We start from the raw sequence: 21,808 nt of genomic DNA on the forward strand, positions 1-21,808 counted from the left end.
ACAACAAATGGCCAGGAAGAACATGAAAAGATGCTCAACATCACTAGTCACTAGGAAAATGCAAATCAAAACGACAATGAGATACCACTTTACACATACTAGGATGGTGATAACCAAAAAGGCAGGCAAGAACGTGTGTTGGCAAGGATGAGAGAAATTGGACCCCTCTTACATTGCTGGGGAATATAAAATGGTACAAATGCTGTGCCAAAATTGTTTGGCAGTTCTTCAAAATGTTAAACAGAGCTACCATAAGACCCCATGATTCCACTTCTAAGTATATACCCAAGAGAAATAAAAACATATATCCACATAAAATCTTATACATGAATGTTCATAACAGCATTCTTATACCAGCCAAAAACTAAAATCAACCTAAATGTCTTTCAACTAACGGATAAAATGCAGTATACACACACAACCAAATATTAAACTTAATTGAACATTACATGCCATCCATTCCTACAGGACCTCCACGCTTCTAATGTCATTTAATTTCAGTCTTTCAATAAAGGCATAGGGAGATGGGGTGGGGTTGTGTACATGCATGGACACTTGTGTACACGTGCATGTGTGTGTTCATCTATGATATAATTTACATCCCTTTGTGAGACTTACTGTATACATAACCTGCCAGAAAATCCTACATCAGATCATGTGTCACAATTTGGGTTCTAAAACCATGGTCATTTTACTCATCCCAAATTCTATTGGCAATGACAAAGAAAACAAACAGCAGCTGATATTTTTCAGCACTGCGTTCATTGGGGGAGGGCTTATCAAGGTAAGCCATTTAAATCCTTTCATCCTTACAATCACCCTAAGTAACAGATTCAAGTGAGGAGCCTAACCTGCCCATGTTCAAGTTGGAGGAGCAAACGTTTGAAGCCGGGCTGATTTCAGATCCTTGGTGCTTAACATGTGCTTATCATCTGTCTTCATGGTTAGTCTCCTGTGAGTGGGAGAGCCCTCTGTACTAGGTCACGTGTCCACCCTCTCTTTTCTCTGCAGACACCTTCTATTTGACAACTGCTACAGCTAGCATTGCAGAGCTCCCTGTGCACAGGGAAAGTGTAAGTCCCCCATGCGTATTATCGTCTCTTACCCGTTGATCTTCACAGATCCCACTGCAATGAGCACTTTATCTCCCAACTGTCTAGACCCATGTAACTAAAACAGCCAAGCCAATGGGGATGGAGAGGCTCAGGGATTCTGAGCGAGAATCATGGAGATGCCTTCTTACCTGTAGAGCGGGCTGATCTCCTTGCCAGGATTCTGCTGTGCATCCTCCTCATCGTCAGTACTGTAGGATTTACACCGCGATTTTGTGGTTTTCTGCCAGGAAAATCACAGTAAGCTTAACAAACTCACTGCATCAGGTATATCTAACACACACACACACACACACACACACACACACGGAAAATAGCTCAGAGGGGGAAAAAATGATTAAATATTGCAACTTGCCTCACCATTAATAAGAAGCATATCTATGGCCTAATTATAAGATTAAAGCAAAACTGAGGATTTTATGTTTAAACTGACTTCTACACCACATAAAATATAGGTTTTAGAAAGACCTTATTAGTCATGCATCGAAGGTCTCTCTATGAGGAATAGGGTCAAAGTTGTAACATCTATTTAAATAATTATAAGGAATAAAATGTCCTCTTTATAGGAAGGTCACTATTCTAATTGACTTGTAAGAGGCAGATTTGATTTAAAAAGTATTGTTACTTTTTTTAATGAATAACTACCTTTCCTGCTTTTGATCAGTATGCACTGAAATGACCTCTATATCAAACTGCTCTTTTCAGGTTTTGACCCTTTCTAATTTCTAGCAGCAGAATGAAAACTGTTACCCATAGGATTCAGGCTTAAAGGCTGTAGGACTAATCTGGTGTCTTCTGGGCAGCTTAGCTCCTAGACATAAAACCTTTTTGGAATAATGAGGTTTCATTCCCCACCACATCGGAGATAACCCCAATATTTGGCAACACATACGCTCAACAATACCAGTGAAGGGGAGGGACCCCAGTAATTGCAGAAAACCTTGCCACTAAAAATACAGCTTCCATAAACAAAGGAGAGACCTTCAGACAGAGTACCCTGAACATCTGGAGAATGTAGCTTAAAAAAAGGAAAGGGATTCCATCCCTGCATTACCGCAAGACCGTGTTACCTTACAGATTTTCTCACACTCAACAAATAAAAACCAAGCCACACTGTTGGCATACACACACTCACCTCTATTGTACTCACAGCAAGGCGCCAATTTAGTCTGAAATGTTCTCAGGTGTTATTTATGCCTCACAAACCTCAATGTGTGTGGTGTGGAAACCCCAGCATCTAACGACCTCATGTTCCAGCTTGGCTTCTCACCAAGCTGGTAAGCGGGCCACCTCTCTAGCTTCCTATTGTGTCTTTTAAAGGGTAGGACAACAACATCTATTTTAAAGGACTATTATTGTTGTGATGATTAAATGAGATGGCACGGAATGTCATTTGGTGAGCTACATAATATTAACTTTCAATTTAAAATATGATTCATATTTATTAAAATAATCTATAAATACTCCTGTGGACATTCATTCTTATGACTTGAGGCATAACAATTCTAATTCTATAGTAGCTAAAGTACAGCCTGAAAGGTTTACTTTGGAAAATAATTTTAACTTAACTCAGTGGGTGTAATCCAGAAATGAAACATTCTCTAATTCTACATATAATTAGTAATTTGAAGTGTTACAAGAGCAAATCTGTCTTTTTAAAGTTCATTTATTAACATAAATGCAAAAAAAAAAAAGAAATGAATCACCAATGGCAGATATTTGGATAAATAATGTCATATTTTCTTTACATAGAGTTTTGACACATCTTATCATGGTTAACGTACCATATAATCAATTTTTCATCTTACTTTTTTACTGAATGTTTTGCATGTTGAGCTATTTCGAGTGATCATCTTTTAGTGGCTGCATAACTGTCCATTATGTGAATGAATTACGGCTCACTTAAGCAGTCTTTACGGGTGAACGTTTTGGTTACTGTCAGTTTTTTATTATGACTACGTTTCGAGCCTTTTAATAAATTATGCTACTAATGGGGCAGGAAATTCCAGATACAACATTCCTTAAAGTACAAGTAATGGCCTTACAAAAAACTCACACATAAAATTCACCATCCGATAACTGATTGCTTATAAAACATGTTTTACCTTTTAACTGAAGAGTAACATGCATTTTGAAAAGTACGACAATGACAAGTGTATACACAGCGTGATGACTTTCCACAGACGAAACCACCCAATTGAGGAGATGGAATATTATCTGCCCCCAAAAACCTGATTCTCCCATTCAGTAATCACCTTCTCCCCAAAGGATTATTTTTTGGGGGTAGGGGCTCTTTTTGAACTTCACATAAAAGGAATCAAACTGTATGTACTCTCTTGGGTCTAGCTTCTTTTCCTCAGACTATATTATTGTGTGTAATCATAATTTTGTCAATTTCATTGCTAATAAATATTCCCTTATGTGAATATACCACCATCTTTATTCATTCTGTTGTTGAAGGACATTTAAGCTATTTCCTGTTTGTACTATTACAAATGTATGTTCTCATTATGAGGGCATGAGAGTTCCAGTTGCTCAACATCCTCACTAACACTTGGAAGTGTCAGTCTTTCTGCGTTTGCTCTTGTGGTAGGTACGTACGGAATCTCATTGTCATTTTAATTTGCATTTCACAAAGGACTCATACGGGTGAGAACCTTTTCCATATTAGTCACTTGGTTTTCTTCTTTTGTGAAGTACCATTTCATTCTATTATCCTTTTTTTTTTCAATTTAGGATATCTGTCTTTTTACTGATTTGTAGGAATCATTATATATTCAGGATACAAGTCCTTTGTTGGATATATGTATTGAAAATGTACTTTCCCAGTGTGCTACTTATTTTTCATCATTTTGATGAATAGAAATTCCTAAATTTCAAAGTAGTTTAATTATCAACTTTTCCTGTTCTGGAGTCCTATTTAAGAAATCTTCAGTTATTCCGAGGTTATTGTGATACTCTCCTATTACCTTCCAGATGTAATTTAAATTAGTTTCACACATTTATTACTGTTAATTCATACCTTATGTTTTCCGAAATTGGTCATGAGGGATCGCCCATGTGATTTCTTTCCACTCTCCTTCACATCTGAATGCTGAGTAAATAAAGCACAACAAAACTATTTTTCTTCTTTGCTTTTGTTTTTCTTTTTTTTCCTTAGCTCTGGTAGAGTGACAGGGGCCCCTCTCTCCCTCTGCCTCTAGGTGGGAAGCAAGAGGGCCTGCTCACTTCCTCCACCCCTCCAGTACCTCAAAGGTGGCTGAGTCTGCCTCAATTGAGGGGGACACTAACATGGAGAAGCCCGGGCACCGGCTAGAAGACAGGAACTGCCAACAGCTTCCCACAGCTGCGCTCAAGTGCCTCTCAGCAACACCCCGCTTTGCAGGCCTGGCCACTGCCTGCTCACAAGGCTCTCCACAGCGCAGATGTCTTTCTTTAGCAGTGAATGGGAATAAAATCATCTTCAGTAAAAAGTACATTTAATTTTGAAAAACGGCCAGAAGTCATTAAGAGCTAATTCTGTTGAATAAAAACAGTAACCACATTGATAAAATACTGTTATTTGGGAATTTAAAAGATTAAAATTCAATAAAACTCAAGTATATCTATAAGGTAGGTAATAACACTTTTTATTTAAGTAAACCATGGGAAGAGCTTACTTGTTCATGGAAATAATATGGTAAGCATTGGAAAGAAGTATGACAGCCTCCGCATTTTTCCTCATGTGGGTGCATTTGCTAGCCTAGAGCTCTCCTTGCTTAAGCCTAGCTCTCATTAGGGAACAGAAAGGCCACCATGTGAAAGGGGTTTAGATGCTTATTCAATTATCACCCCTAAAAACAGACACTAGGTGTTTCAGTACTAATGACATGGTTTAAGGAGAGACCAGCAGGCCACACTCTCCCAGGACTTCCAGCTAAACTGAGAAGAACCAGAAATAACCACATAAATGGAATAAATGTGGGTAAGTAGTAATACCACTTAAAATCAAAAAGCCAGGGAGGGCACCTACATATATCCATAGAGACTAATCAAAGATGCAATTCGGGTTGGAGAGTGGGGAAGACTGAGAATTGGTTGGGGTAAGGGATAGTTCAGAAAATACTAGAAGGGTAGAGGAGTTACAGGGTAATTTCAGTTGACTGTTTATATATGACTGCCTTTGTAGATCTATTAAAGCTGATCATTAACTGTTTAAAGACCCTGGAATTAAGAAGTTAGCCAGATGTTGTTATAGAAGTAACACTGTTCTCCAGGTTTGGAGAACCAGTTCTGCCACCAAGTAGCTATACGTCCCTTCTTGGTAAACCCCTTCTCTTGACCTCAGTTTTCTTATCTGTGAAATGAGGGAGGAATGGACCAATTAACTTCTGAGCTCCTTTCTACTTCTAATAGCCCATCTATTGGTAGGGAGATCATGTCATTTATTGTTCCAACAGGGGAGTGAAATGGGCTACTTTTAATAATTACACTGGGATAATAAATACAAAGCAGAGCTGCTCCATGCAAGTTGAGGACTATGGTCATCCTATTTAGTAGGCACATACTATGTCCCAAGGATTATGCTACATAGATTCTCATTTGATATGTACAACCATCCTTGGTGATAAGTATGATTCAAATCCCAAATTTACAAATGAAAAACCTGAAATATAATGAAGTTAAATTAAATGCCCAAAGTTACAAAGCTAGTTGGTGAGCAAACAGGGATTCTGTGTAGCTCTAAGTCTCCTTGCTGGCTTATCCTCCCTTCCTCTCCCCACCCTCTCTTTATATAGAAGGGCACTATAAAATCTCCCTCCAACTTGAGCATCAGCACCATGTCTTTCGTGGAATTCATGAATCAGACATTGTGCTAGGAACCTGGCATATACCGGGGGTGCCAAAAAAATGTATACACATTTTAAGACATGTTATCTATATATTCCTTTTTGAAGTTGAATTGAATTACAGTAGCAATATGTAGTATGACGTTTGCTCAAAAGATGGTGTTAATCAAATGAATGGTAGCATCACCATGCGACAGGCAGGACAGTCAAAGAAAATGGCGGAAGTACAGGTGTCGTTTGAGGAGCGCAAGACCAATTTGAAGTGGTATTTGAAATTCCGAGAACATTGTGGAAGTACAACAATAGAGGTGTGAGTATGCACCAGAACCTCCAACACGCCTAACAACTGCACGCATCCGTGGTAAGTTTGAGACGCATGGCACTGGGTGTGATGTGCACAAGGGAAGATCCGGGAGGCCTCGCACAGCAACAAGTGCTGCTGCTTCTGCTGTGGTGTTGGAACAGTTCATACGCTCGCCACAGAAGTCTACCAAACAGTGTTCCCCATAACCAGAAGTGTCTGGGTGCTGATGGTAACCACTTTGAGCACCTCTTGTAATTGCAGAAGTCAAACATGACTTGTAGTCATCTTTTGTTATCGGGATATATTGAGTATTACAATTTTAATCGTTTTTTCCTTTCTTAAATAAAATGTGTATAAATTTTTTGGCACCCCCGATATATACAGGGTGACAGCAAACAAGAGAAATGCAGACTCTGTCCCCATAGGGCTTGCAGTCTACCAGTGGAGACAAATGATGACAACACACTGCAGTAAGAGTCCGATGGGGAAAGTTAAGAGCACTGTGCGATGGCACAGGAAGGCCATCTCCCCACACGGGAGGATCAAGAAAGACTTTCAAGGGGATGTGATTCAACAGCTGAAGTGGAAAGATGAGTAGATACTATCTATGTGAAATGAGGAAGAGGAAGTGTGCCGTGGCCAAAGAAACAATAAACTCAAAGGCCTATTGCTAAGAACACAATAAAGTGGGGTGTGCATGCATGAACTTGTACATATGTGCACTGATGGACAAGTCAGAGCTAGGGCCAGAATATGGAAAAAGGATCTTTTGAGCTACATCTTAAAATTTGAACTTCGTCCTCCAAACTATGAAGAGACTTTGAATGGTTTAAAATAGGAGAATGACATGATCAGATGCACATTTCTGAAATATGACTATGGTAGTAGTGTAAATGAGAGACTGGATGGGGCAGGACAGTAAGAAACCTGGAAAAGTCCAGTTTGGGGATAATTATGGCTATCCAGACAGCCACCGCTGATATGTAAAGAAAGGAGTAGATTCAAGAACTCTAAAGAAGGCAGGCATCTTTGTGTCTACTAAGTTCTTCCAGCTTGAAGGATAAGAACTTGATTTTTTATTTTATTTCAGGGCTCGCCAGGGAAAAGACAGCACAAATAGAACACAGTACGGCATTGCTGAATGATGACCCAGGAAGAAGGAAGCCAGAGGGATGTGTGCCCTGAACCACACAGCAAATTCTCACCCTTGGATCTAAATATGCATATGTATCTGACACAGAGGTACTTGTCTCAGTGGTAACTTGTCTTAGCTTGCCCATTGAACCAAAACCATATTGTAAGACTAATACTACAGCTGTGTTAAAAACCTCAGCACTGTACAGCTCGGTTTTTTAAAGTCACAGGCTCCACTTACTATATACAAGTCTAATGCATTCTTGTAGTCATCTGGATTTAAGGGAAAGTGAAAAATAAGAAGGGGGCTGAGCTTTGCTCCACTACATCTCTGAAAGTTGTGGTCCCTTACCATCTTACTTGATGGAGAAATTATCATTAGGAACTCTTCCATGAATAGCAAAAGAAAGATGGACATAATTTATTTCTTCCAAAATCTCTAAGACTTACTATTGCCCACACAATTGGAATGATCTAGGATGGAGCAAAGACTTCTCCAAAAGCATAAGGGAAAGTGATTGGCGCAGATTAGCCAATGAGAGTTCACTAAGCACAAGCAGCTGAAATGAAGCTGGGCTAAACAAATTTGATTTTACAGATACTTGTGTAGTTGTAAGTGGCTGAAGGGAGAAGGAGGGGAGGAAGAAGCTTACTGCTATTTACGTGTATATAAATTTCTAAGAACATCCAAAATTGTATGATATATTATAAGGACAGTAATTCTGTGATTGGTAATTTGGTTGCCTCCCCAATATTCCATTCGATCTCCCATAACATGCAGTTCCAGAGGCGTTGACCTTGGCAGTTCCAGGGGCTAAGTTTTGACACTTAAACCCTGAAGGTCACTCTGCAAATGAACTTGCTACTTACCTAACCAAAAATTTTTCTTCATTATCTAAGCCATTTTGAATTAGGTTTCCTATGTTTGGAAACTAAACAGACCTGAGGACCAGCCTAGTGCTTAAATACCTAAACTTCTGTAGAGTCTAGAGAGTAACCAGTAATGCTAAGTGGTCGCTTAGATCCAAGGATGGTCACCCCATGTGATCTTCCTTCTGCCTGTGGAGCCCTAAGCACTGAAGGACAGGTGGTGACAGCAGGGAAGGCTGCTATCACTTGAGGCAATAATTGCATAGAGCTCCTCTGGGCCAGAAAATAATGCCCTCAATGCCCTGCAATGATGCCATCAATAAACCCACTGTCCCTTTTCCTAGCCCACTTAGGATATTTTTTATTAGGAAGCAGCGTAAGAGTCTCAACCAGAGTGCAAAGCATTTATTCATTCAACAATTACTGATGAAGATCTTGCTAAATTCTTAGCACTAGACAAGCCAGAACACAATAACAGTTATCAAGAATAACATGGTTCCTATCTTCATGGAATCTATAGCCTAGTTGGGTAGTTAGACTTTGAACAAGTAATTGCACATGTGTTTCAAAACGCTTCACAAAAGAGAAGATATAACAGGCTACTGAAGGCAATACAAAGGAGATAGCTAACCTAACCCACAGGTCAAGGTAGCACTGATTTAGAACATCACACTGGAGCTGGAATTTAAAAGACTAAGTAGGACTTAGCTGGAACAGATGTAGAAATGGAGTGTTCCAGGCAAAGGAACCATAATGTAAGGAAGACCATGCATATAGACAATTGTGGCAGGTGTGACAATTGTGGAAGGCAGTGTCACAGGGAAAATGAGGAGATCTGAGACTGGAGAGGCGGGCAAGGATGCAATGATGCACATCCTTGAAAGGCTGATTAAAGAGTTTATAATTTATCCCAAGCAAAATGGGAAGCCAGCAAAGAATTTTGAGCAGTACAGTGATGTGATCAGATCTGCATTTTTAAAGAATCCTGCTGATTTCAGAGTGGAGATTAGACTGAAGAAGGGCAAGAGAAGTCTAGGCGAGAGTTGACATTGGCCTAGATAGGGACACGGCCTTAGAGGAGAAGAGAAGTGGACAGATGGGAGATTCATTCAGGGAGTGTCCCCACGGGGCATGGAGGCTGACGGAACGTGGAGAGGTGGGGGTGCAGTGCATGGTGGGCTCAAGCCTCCGCTCACTTAAGACACACGCATGGGGAGGATGAGTCCAGGGGCGCTGGGCTTTCTCCTGCTGTTCTCACCCCCACTGATCAGACGTGAACCATTTTTCACATCATTTTGCAATAGATTTTCATTTCTCAGGCATTAGGAGGACAGAAATGGAAGAAACTGGAGAAGCATTTCACAAATGACACGTGATCAGAAACAAAGTATGACATGCTTTCTCTTTCCTGTCAAAGGACAAGTACAAGAGGGAATCATGTACCTGCTTCAGGTGTACATTTAAGCCTTCGTGCGTGGCCTTCAGCAGTGCCCTCACCGTGAAACTATCAGGGTCTTCTTTGTCCCGAATTTGAGATTCTTTTAACAGTGACTCCAGTTTTTTCTTTATGAAAGATTCCACCTGATGTTCAGTGGTCCCATTATTCTGCAAAGAATTAAGCAATGGAAATTATTTCCCTTCAGAAAACACAGAATTAAAACACACCCTTCACTCATGCCAACGTTGTCTTTATAATTTGATCCTCTCTTGGTTAACTATAATAAGTTAAGCTCATTGCACAATTTCGGTCCTTTCCCCCGCCACACGCACATCAATCCCATAAATAATGATTACTACGACTGCATTCCACCCTCAGGAACATTATAAAGTCTGATTGTCATTTCTACTTCACAGATGCAGAATCCGAGGCTTAGAGAAATTAAATACGTTGTTCAAGGTTACAAAGTTAGCAAAGTAATTGATGCAGGATTCAAACTAAGGGCTGGAAAGCCCTTCCCACTATGCCACTTTATGTTTTCAATAGAGGGAAGGCCAGAGAGGGTTTCTGGAGACCAAGTTTCCTATGTCCACACAGGTAAGTTTGAGCAAAAATCTGCTATTTAAAACATATCCACTTCCTTCACCGAGGGGAAAAGAATGCCATGGAAATCTCTGCATGGTAATTAAGACTTCGACAGTGATGGGCTTTCCTGTCATCCATAGATCTAGCCAAGGTTTTACATTCAGAAAGCATGTTCTGTAAACACAGCAATAGATTTGTGTTCCTAGAGCAGAAGTTCATAGAGGAGGGTAGTGGTGGATAAAGCTGGAAACACACTTTGGAACCAGGTGGTGGAGGCACTTGAAAGAGCTTTGGGGTCACTGAGAGTCTCTAGGTAGACAAGTGCCTGAATAGTATTTTAGAAATATTATTAACAGGGAAGCATGTGCCGAAAGAGGAAAGGCCTACAGATGAAAAGCCAGACGCATGGCTTCTCTATAGAAGCACAAAGAGCCTAGGCCAATGTGCTGACATGGGATTTAATAAAGAAGAAAACGAGTTTGAGAGCAAAATTCATTTTGCATATAACAAACACGTAGTGAGCTGCTGTGTGCCAGGGGGGAAACGTTAATAAGACACAACCCCAGTCACAGAATCCTTGGTGTCATGGAGACACACAGCCACATCAATGGGTAATTATACAACGGGGCAACTGCAGAGACAGATGTAAGGGATATGGTGGGCACACAGAGGAGGGGCAGCCCTCCCAGCCCTGGGAAGGTAGGAGACTTCCAGGAAAGAGGACACCTGAGCCAAGCCATAAAAGATGAGGGTATTACCGGTAGTTTCCTAAGGCTGCTGTAACAAACAGCCACAAACTTGGTCTCTTAAGACAAAAGAAATTTATTCTCTTACAGTTCTAAAGGCCAGAAGTATGAAATCAAGGTGTCAGCAGGACTACACCACCGCCCAAAGGCTCTAGGGAAAGGTCCTTCCTTGCTTCCTTCACTTTATGGTAGCTCCCAGCACTGCGTGGCTTGTGGCAGAATAACTCCAGTCTCCCTGGGTTTCCACATGGCCTTCTCCTGTGTGTCCCCCTCTGACTATGTCACCTCCTCCTATGAGGACACTTGTTGCCAGATTTTTAAGGCCCACCCAGTCAATCCAGGATGATCTCATCTCCAGATCTTTAATCACATCTGCAAAGACCCTTTTCCAAATAAGGTCACCTTCACAGGTACCAGGGGAGTAGGGACTAATCTTTCAGTGGCAACAAACCAACCTACTACAATGAGTAAGAGTTGATAATCCGGCAAAGAGTAGGGTTACAGCATTGCAACATGAGCAAAAGCATGAAGAAAACAAATTATCAAAGAGAACAAGTAACCATATGAACATGGAGAAAAAAAACACACAGGGAAATCTAGAAAAAGCAACTAAGACTATATTGTGCAAAGGCTCATAAAACACTATCATATATAAAGCTATAACGACACTTCACTGGACCTGCCCAACACCCTTTAAAGTCACACTAGGGTTAGACAAATCTCACACGTAATGATACAGAGGCAGAAAGATTCAACAAAGATTCAATAACTTGTCCAAATATACATGCCTATGAAGTGGCTTACTTGGGACTTGAACCTACGACTTCTGATACAAAATTCTGTGTCTACTTCACCATACAATGCTACAGCCATCTCTTTTATACTGCTACAGAAAAAGATAAATTCTTGGGCCAAGCAGGCTCATATTTTACACACCATTATTTCTATATGACACCTGGGAACTAGATAGCCACAATCCCTCTGTGGAAAATAGTAGGTTTCACAGAAGGTCAGAAGGAAATCCAAAAAAAGGACTCCAGGTCTAGAACGCCCAGTGCATTTGATCAAATGACCAGGAGCCTGGCAGGGAGCACATTTGTTGGAAGGACACAAAGAGAAAACGTGTCAGAGCACTTAGTGTGCCCAGGTCACACAGATTATCCCACACGCACATCAGTTTTCTTCCGTGCCTAAGGGCACATGGAGTCAGAGACAGTGAGGAGATGAACTGTGGCCCTTATGTCCAGATACTGTCAGTGTCGGCACAGCAAGGCTAAACATACAAAGCCGGGCCAACTGGTGCTGGTGAAATATGAATGTTTAATACAAAGGCTATAATTATTCACTTCACAGCCTCTAAACACGGGGAGTTATTGCCGAAGGAATGACATTTCTGCCTGGTGATCTTTTTCTTCCCTGTGATTTACAGCACAAGGATATTAGCAGCCACAGAGAAACAAACAAACGTGTGGCTGAGGTTTCATTAATATATTAGCATTCAGTCCTGGAACCCAATAGCACTACTGAAAGAAAGTTGAGACAGGCACTTGACCTCACCACCTGTCAGCCACCGTGCAGCTGCAGGAGGGACCACAGCTGAAAGCCATGGGCATCTTGCTCTTTTGTTCCCTGAGCCAGTGGGAGAGGAGGGGGCCCAGGGGAATGGCAGCCCTTTAATATCATCCAGAGTAGTTTCCACCAGAGAAGTCATCACCGTGCCCAATTCCCTTTTCTGTGAGGTACACATGATCTAGGAATACCTACTACAAATAAATAAATAAAACACACAAATACATTTTTGTTTTGTAATCAGGGGGAAATGAAAGGATTACTGGAAAAGCAGAGGGTTGCCCAGAACCATGGCCACCACTCCAGGCTGGGGAGCAGCAGGAAAGGGGAGGGCCTGGGATGGGGGGGCCTAACCCATAAAGGGGGATCAGCTCAGATGGGTGCTCTACCTGCCTGCACACTGGAATCACCAGGGGTGGGGTCCAAAATCCCAGGCCACACCCAGCCCGTTTACACATGAATCTCTGCGCTGGGATTGGCCTTTGGGAATTTTGAAAGTGCCTGTCATTCCAATGTGCAGCCAAAGTTGAGAACCTTTACTTTACACAAACAAACAGATAAGTAAAACACAGGAATAGCTCACCCTCCCCAAATGTCTTTTTTCTGCCCAGGCCAGAGTCCGGAGTAGGAAGGATAATATACCAGGGGTGTCAAAAAATGTATACACATGACTTGTGTTCATCTTTTGTTATTAGTATATATTATTACAATTTTAATACAACTTTTTTTCCTTTCTTAAAATGTGTATAGATTTGTTGGCACCCTCTGCATGTTAGCTGCGCTTTATGAGCACAGTAGAGCTTTCCAAACCCATCACCTGAAGGTCTTGGGCTGAAGAGTGCTCAGCCATTACTCCAGTCCTCTTTCTCTCTTGCCTGCTCCTTTTCCTCCCTTAAAACACCTTCCCCTGTTCAAGGGCCAGCTCGGGACTTACATTAGGGATAGTCATGCTGCTTCTGCTATTCTTGTTACTGATGAAATTGAACATTTATTGAGCACAAATCATGTGCCAGGTATTATTCTGAGTTCTTTATAGGGTATGAACTGTCTTAGCTCTCATGATAACCTTTTTCCTTTTTTTTTAAAGTTAAATAATTATTTCATTCTCTTACAACATAAAGAGTTAAACTTATGCAACCATGCAGAAGATGAGAATGACTTGTGTTTCCAGCTGGGAGAAATCACTTATTCTTATAATAATAGAGCCTATTGGTTTGATTGGTTCTCAGTAAGAATCAGACAGAATTTAGAATCTTTGTTTTTTTCTGTTTGTCTCAAGATGCTTTCAAATAGCAACAGCTCTTTTACTTAACTAGTAGTGATCCTCAGGAAGATCAAGAGAGAATTTGGACATCAGGATTCTCAAGACTGTATTGCTTGTGTCACAGTGTGCTTGTGCAATGTCATGAGAGAGACCTAGGACTGTAGATCAGCCCCTTCTCCAGGTCAGATGTCAGTTTTGGCCAGGAGAGGACAATACTACTACAGGTCAAAGCCAGTGGGGACAGCCCCTTCTCAGGAGTTTGAACGCAACTTATGAAGGTGGCAGTTAGACAGAGAGAAAGCTGCAATAACATTGTGAAGTGTTAGTATGATGTCCATTTAGAGAAAGAGGATATAGAAACTCCAGTATAGAGAGGTCAGTGAGCTCCTCAAGGTCACAAAGTTAGCAAGTGGCAAAGCCAGCTTTGAACCCAGGCAGTCTGATTCCACAGATGGGATGTTTAATGAATGCTGCAGTCTCTCTCTGTACCATTCTGGATAGGCCAGCCCACCTTGAGCTCTCTTTCCTCTGAATTCACATTCTACCTACTCAATACCATATGATACAACAGTTTAAGCTTATCAGTCATTATTGGCTTCCAGTGTAATTGTGTTTCTACAGCTAGATGAAGTTCCCCAAACAACACAAATTGGAGGGGTCATACACAACTATTATCACCCCTGAAATCAAGCATGGTCCATGTATTTTTCCTTATCTGAATTAATTACATTGACGAGAAAGATTATGGTAGTTCTTGGAATCTTCCTGTGACCCTAACTTACGTAATATGAAACGAGATTTTTTTTACCAAAAAAAAAAAAAATAAGATTTCCTTAATTAAATCAAACTCTAATAAATTATATAGTTAACTCTAGAAAGTTCATGTAGCCATGATCTTGAACAAGTCACTTCATCCTTCAAACTGCATCTTCCTAATCTGTAATATAATGGAGGTGATGGTTTCCACCCTATCCCCACAGTTATGGGAATAAAATGAAATACTGTAAGTAAAGTTGTTAGCATACTGCTGGTGCTGAGAGCTCAATAAATGTTAGGTATTTAAACACTGGTTTAGCTAAGGTGTGAAAAAATAACAGTACAATGTCAGAAACGTAGCAAAAGGTAATGTTGCTTTAGAACTGTTAAGCATACATTTTAAAATCTTATTAGAGCAAACATTCTTTATAGACCTTAAGAAAAAGAAAAATGCAGTCCAAAATGAATGTAAGTCTGGGTACGTGCATCTGTACATACATGTGGGTTTATACATGGCACTGTACATTCATGTTTTGAAGTTCCCTAGTTCTTCAATGAAAGAAGAAATAAAAAGGAGAGAAAAGTCATAATCTGCGTCAAAAATAAACAAAATCACTGCAGATCATAAATGTAGCTGAGCTCCACATTCAAAGCAGGTAGAGGTAGCCAAGGATTCATATCTTATGGTGTAATAGAAATGAAAGGTGCCCTACATACTGTGGGAGATTCGAGGTGGTCTCACGATATGACACCAAGGTGGTGGGGTAATATCCTTGCTTTTAACAGGAAGCATTGAAATGTTATTGTGTAGAAGATATAAAATTTAATACAAGAAGAGTAAAAACATCAAATTGTCAGTTTGCTTGATGGTTAGATCAGTGATGTCTTCAGTATCTCCAGGGGCAGAGAGACCCAAACCATCAATAAAAGATCTGGTTAGGAATGTGGGGCATGGGTGGGAGGTGCTCAGAGTTCAGCAATCCTAAAACTACTAGATAAGAAGGGTAAATACAAAAAGGAAGAGAATGGAAGGGAAAAAGCATTCCATTCAAAATTGAACCTTCAATCTCAAATTGTAAAACCTATGAGGAAAAATAATGCCAAGACAGAGTGACCAAAACATCAATGCATGGAATGGGAATTCACTCTTTCGCTTTAAAACTAGTATTTTAGATGCACAAAGATATGACAAAATAGCCCCATTAAAAAAAAACAAAGAAAGGTAGAAAGAAAGAAAAGCTAAGAAGACAAATAATGAAGTAAGAACAAGTGTCGATGAAAAAGAACCAAGATTAAATTTTGTAAATAAAGAGTATGGTATTAAAATTAAAAGAACAATCGCTGAAATAAACTCTTGACCAGACACAAAGAGATAATTAATGAACTGAAAAATAACACTGTAAATGGTACCCAGAAGTCAGCACTGCGATAAATAAAATATTAAAGAATAATTAAGAGATACAGATAACACACTGGGAGATTCCCACCTAATCTAATAGGACTTCCAGAAAAAGAAGACTGAAGAAGTGGCATAGAAACAATATTCAAAGAAAAAAAATGGCTAAGGATTTTCTAGAATGGAAGAAAATATGAGCTCTCTAATATGAGTGTTAAGAAAACTAAATATATCCACTCCTAGTCAGCTAATAGTGAAAGTACAGAACAAAGACAGAAAGACAGATTACCAACAAGGGAAGAAAACTTTGACTGATAGATTCTCTTCAGCAATTGTAGCTCCCAGAAGAGCATAACTTTGAAATACAAGGGAAAATATATATATACATATGTATATAGAGTCATGTGCCGAATAACAATGGGGACAAATTTTGAAAATGTGTTAGGTGATTTTGTCATTGTGTAAACATCACAGAGTGTACTCACACAAATCTAGATGGTGGAACCTACTATACCCTGGGTTATACAGTATAGTCTATTGCCCCTAGGCTACAAGCCTGTATAGCATCTTACTGTACAAAAGGACATGAGATTAAGTCAAGCACAAGAGAAAAAGAGACAATCAAGAGCTGCAGTAAACAGGAGGTGTATGAGGCTGCTGCCAGCATAACACACAGCATACTCTTTTACAATAAACTTTTTTTCGTAAGTAGAAAGAGTACACTCTAAAATAATGACAAAAAGTATAGCACATATATAAACCAGGCACATATTCATTCATTGTCCTTGTCAAGTATTACGTGCTGTACTTAATGGTATGTGCTATACTTTTATAAGACGGGCACTACATTAGGTTTTTATACACCAGCATCGCCACAAACACATGAGTAATGCATTGTACTCTGATGTTACTACGACTACATCACTAGGTGATAGAAAATTTTCAGCTCCATTGTAATCTTATGGGATCACCTTCGTATATACAGTCCATGGTTGACAGAAACATCGTTATGTGGTACATGACTGTAACATATACACTATGCTAGACCTTAAATGTTCATCACCTTAACTGTTTGGCAGGGTGGCAAAAGTGTATCAGGTACTAGAAACTACTGGAATCTCCCAGGGATTTTCCAGGTCATCTGTGCACTCCCCACCCCTTGTTGCCAGGATGCAACAGCACGCCCAATATGTGGGTGAACACTTTCAGTAGCAAAACCTCACAACTTCATGAGGTAACTCATCCCTTCTGTGGGTGCTGACAACTCTTAAACCAACAAGAGCCATAATCCTTCTTAAAATGGTTCAAATCATAAAACAAATCACTTAGGAGAGAAGATGAATTTGTGGTGAAGGGAGTGGGAAAAGAGGAAAACAATGAATATTTAGTGTGAGATATACATACACATTGAATAATAGTTTTAGGGTATTAGTATAATAAAGTTGTTACATGCTACTGTACTAGGGCTCATTTAAAAATTGTTAGAAGGAATGAGCTTCAAATAGGAGAGAGAGCAAGCTGATATTTGTGCCAAAGAGACTGGCTAAACAGATTCAGAAAGCGCAAGAAAAAAGATTCTGAATACTCAGAAGAGGAAATAATCAGTGAAGTTGAAATATGGGGGTGGAAAGTCTGTAAGTTATGCTGACATTAGAAGACCCCATAAAGATAAATAATCGTAAGTTGGTTTCACTGAGTCAAATCTGTTAGATAATTGTACTGTGGTTGAAAAGGAAATTGTCCCCTGTGTCTTTGAGCTGTATGATTCCTGGGTCACTGAACACACAAGCTTTACCCTGTGGCTGATACATCATGGGCCAGATTTTCTCTATGGCTGACGCCACAAAATAGTATGAGGCAGAAGCCTGAGGGATTCAATGAACTCAACAATAAGAAAGCATTTATTACACGTGTAAAAAACTTTCAGGGTGGTTGGAATCCCTTAGTTAGAAATAACAGTAGACTAGAAAGAGTAAGAAAACATGTGTGAGGGTCCTGTCTCCCACTTTACTTCTAACAGGGCAATGCTGGGCGAGCCACAAATCCTGCTTCTGACCTTTGCAATTACTATTCCCTGTGCCTGAACATTCTTCCCCAGATCCCAGCAGGGCTAACTCTTCACTTCTTCCAGGTCTTTGCTCACATGTTAACTTCTCTGCGAGAACTTTTCTGGCTGGCCATCCCATATGAAACTCCAATAGACCCTTCACATACACACACTTTCTACACATCTTCCCTCTTTTTTCTCCTTTAGTACTTATCACTGTCTAGTACATTACAGATGTTATTTATTTACGTCTTGTCTGTCCTCCCCTTCTCCCATTAATATACAAACTCCATGAAGGCAAGGATTTTTCTCTGTGCTGTTTACTGATAGATGCCCGACACCTACGACGTGATGGCCACATCTCCAATAGGAGATGCTGAATAAAAATTTGTTGACTGTGCCATGAATCTTCCATAAGCCTCATGAGTTAGTATTCCTGTATTCATACATGCTAAACTAAAAATCTTTATTTATTGCAATAATTCAGATATAGCTTATAAATTTAATCACATCCTGTTGCGTTAAAACTGAGGTTAAGCACTTCGTCTAAGGTAATTATTGGTTTCGCGTAAGGATACACAGTACGTTCTCTTTTGCACAAATATGATCAAGCATTAGGTTTAGAGCAGGCAATTTACATCTGACACTCAAATAATGCATTTGAGCCCTCTGCTGACAATAAGACTATAAATGACTGATTACAGGATAACACTTTGGCTTCCTAAATACAGCGTGCCCTTTTCTTAGAAAAGCTCAAAAATAGAGGAAAAAGATTTGAAAAAAATAGAGTGAAAACTTTATAGATTTCCACTGGAATGTTGATTTCTCTATGTATGTTCTCTCCGAAAATCTAAAAGACACGTGTAAAATTTCACAATTAAGGTGCTCTCCACTTTCACTTTGGCCCAAATCAAAGAATCAAAATGAAATATCATGACTATCTTTATGGAACCATGTTCAAAACTATCTACTTGTTTGGGTTCCTAGAAACCAACAAAGAGACTTTGAGGATGAAAAGAACTCAGTTGGATATTTTCACAGTGAAATTACTGATTTGTTTCTATAAAACTATAGCTAATTCTACTTTATAATGATAGACATTTAACTTCGAAAGTTAGAAGATTCAGTAACATTAGAGAAAAAATTATAATTAAGTGGGTGGATTTGGAAAACAGAACAACTTGGGTTTTACTCAGAGCAATACATGACTACATAGTGATAGTAGTTAAATTTCCACCACTCATTTTCACTAAAAATAGCATCTCCTAAACACATAACTTAGTCAAACCTCTCTGTTCCCTGTTTTCAAATGATAGGCTACTCTGAGGCTAGCAACCAAGAGATATGGGAAACAAGATGGAAAGGTAATGAAAATCAGAAACAAAAATCTGGTTTATAAAATAAAGCTGAGAAATGTGAGCTAAATTACCCATAATTGCAAGTATTTAATTAAAAAAAAATAGTAAATTCCTAGAAGAGCAAAGAAACTATTTAAAATATTAACTGTCTTTTCACTTATGTAAATCTGTTGAGATTAATTTTCTAAAACTATAGCCCTATTAGTTAGTGGTAGTTAATTGAGCTAAGATAAATTATTAAAGGAAAGAGATTAATACAGATGGTAATTTTTCTTTTTCATTTCAAGCTGAATCTTCTCCACTTCATCCCTTTTAAAGTGCATTAAAGCCAACAACGAAGTGTCTGTCTACTGAGACTTCAGCTGTCGCTATGCTCTTGCCCCCTTTGAAAATGATGCCAGCCCCTTTTGGTACCTACAGGAAAGTACCACAGTTACCATAATCTAGAAGAGAGCAGATTGTTTTTAACAATGTTATCATTGAAATCTGGACAATGATGTAAATTAAAAGAATTTATACATTTTTTTCTGTTTTTTAGATCGCAGAATAATAGTTCTGATATTTAGAGGAATACCCCTTTTCTACATAAATAAAATTGTAAACCCTGTAACAAACTAACATGAGCAAATGTTAATTTCAGATTGTCATGGGATCCTGGTGATCACCTGAGTTGTAGAAGTGGGGGTGGGGAGTAGGAGGTCAAGAAATCCTAGCCACCCATGGTGGGTCAGAGGGGGTATCTCTTTAAGCCTTACATCTTTCCTAGGCTTTCATTTCCCTTGGACTACCTGGTTAAATGGAACTTTTCTAGAACGGCAGCTCCTTGATCTAGGGCAGGGGTCTGAAGTACCATGCAGATAACAAATTATTCTAGGCCGTTTTATTTAAGATGTGGCAAATTAAAGAGTAAGGAAGAATTCCACATCTGAGAGAGCTTGGAAATCCTCTGGCCCAAGGTACATTTTCTTAGGGTGGGTGTGGGCATCCTGGACAGGTAGACCCACATGCAGTGGCGTCTGTGAGCCAGCCTTGATAGGCAGTACGGTGGGGCTACTAGCAGGAGGAGGGAGACAATGCTAAAGCCAGAGTATTTCCAAGACAGTGACATTTCTAACCATAATTTGAGTTTTGCCCAAGTTGTAATAGGAGGGGATTTGTCCCTGGAGAAAGGGTCAGATGGGTTAATCACTAACATTCCTTCCAGCTCAAAGACACAAGACTCCTTGTTTCATTCAATAAGCATTTGAGTGTCTGTGTGGTGGCACACAAAGCAACTTTCAACAAATATCCTTTTTACACTAGAGCCACCATATTTGTAAGGATTCCAACCTGGCAGCAATTTTTTACCACAGCACATTGAGGGTAAAAATTAGGACCAAGCCTGTAACTTACATAATGGAGCTTGAACTTGCACTCATCTTCAATTTCATCTGCACTGTCTTCATCAGAAACTTCCCCTTCCTCTGCATCATCTCCAAGGTGATAAGGCAATTTCTTACCCTGAAATGGAACATTATTTAAAAATGAAAATAAACTCACAATAGCCAAGGTGGAAGCAACCCAAGTGTCCACCGAAAGATGAATAAACAAAATGTGGTATATGCATATGACAGCATATTATTGAGCCATAAAAAGCAAGGAAATTGTGACACATGCTTCAGCATGGATAAACCTTCAGGACATTATGCTAAGTGAAATAACCTAGTCACAAAAAAGACAAATACTGTATGGTTTCACCTATATGAGGTACCCAGAGTAGTCAAATTCATAAAAACCGAAAGTAGAACAGCGGTTACCATGGCTGTGAGGAGGGGAGAATAGGGAATTGACAATGAGTATGGAGTTAGTTTCACAAGATGAAGAGTTCTGGGGATTGGTTACATGGCAATGTGAATGTACTTAACACGGCTGGCCATAGATCTGGGGAATCTTAAAGTCTGAAGAACGTTACTCCTGCAAATGGACCTCAGTTGCCTTGAAATCTCCTAGTTAACTTGCTGCCACTCCTTCCAGTGCTGCCTCCAAGCTACTGGCTCCGACTCATCCTGGTGCCCATCAGCCCAAGGACAATCCACGTCAAATGACCAAGTCCAGTTATGTGAAAGGGATTCAATTAGTTCATATCAATATCTACCTTAAATTCTACCATCCAAAATGGAAAGATTTCAGTCAAATAGATTTATTCTGAATTTAACCTTCAACTGCTGGCTAAAGACAATTCGGGAAACACAGAAACATTTACAAGCTGATAAAGGTAACAGCTTTCTAGCCCAGCAATCAGTATTCACAAGAGTGTATTTTAGCAAAACTTCAAGGAAATTGACTGTTCTCTCTTGCATTATTTGGAGCTTTTATTCAAAATGCTTTCACACATACAAATTCCCAACAAAACCCCTTTGA

General features: G+C 39.7%; 1 protein-coding gene across 1 annotated transcript in view; it reads right to left on the minus strand.

Annotated features, from left to right (window-relative positions):
- PLCH1 (phospholipase C eta 1) overlaps window positions 1-21,808 on the minus strand; it is a 190,335-nt gene that overhangs the window by 23,577 nt on the left and 144,950 nt on the right. The window contains exons 12-15 of the mRNA XM_074326762.1: window positions 20,801-20,908; window positions 9,693-9,854; window positions 4,135-4,206; window positions 1,244-1,335 (exon numbers count right to left, since the gene is read on the minus strand). Of these exons, the coding sequence (XP_074182863.1) occupies window positions 1,244-1,335; window positions 4,135-4,206; window positions 9,693-9,854; window positions 20,801-20,908 (434 nt within the window). The remainder of the gene's footprint in view (window positions 1-1,243; window positions 1,336-4,134; window positions 4,207-9,692; window positions 9,855-20,800; window positions 20,909-21,808) is intronic.

Source organism: Rhinolophus sinicus, linkage group LG01, assembly GCF_036562045.2.
Source record: "Rhinolophus sinicus isolate RSC01 linkage group LG01, ASM3656204v1, whole genome shotgun sequence".
In the NCBI taxonomy this organism is placed as follows: domain Eukaryota; kingdom Metazoa; phylum Chordata; class Mammalia; order Chiroptera; family Rhinolophidae; genus Rhinolophus; species Rhinolophus sinicus.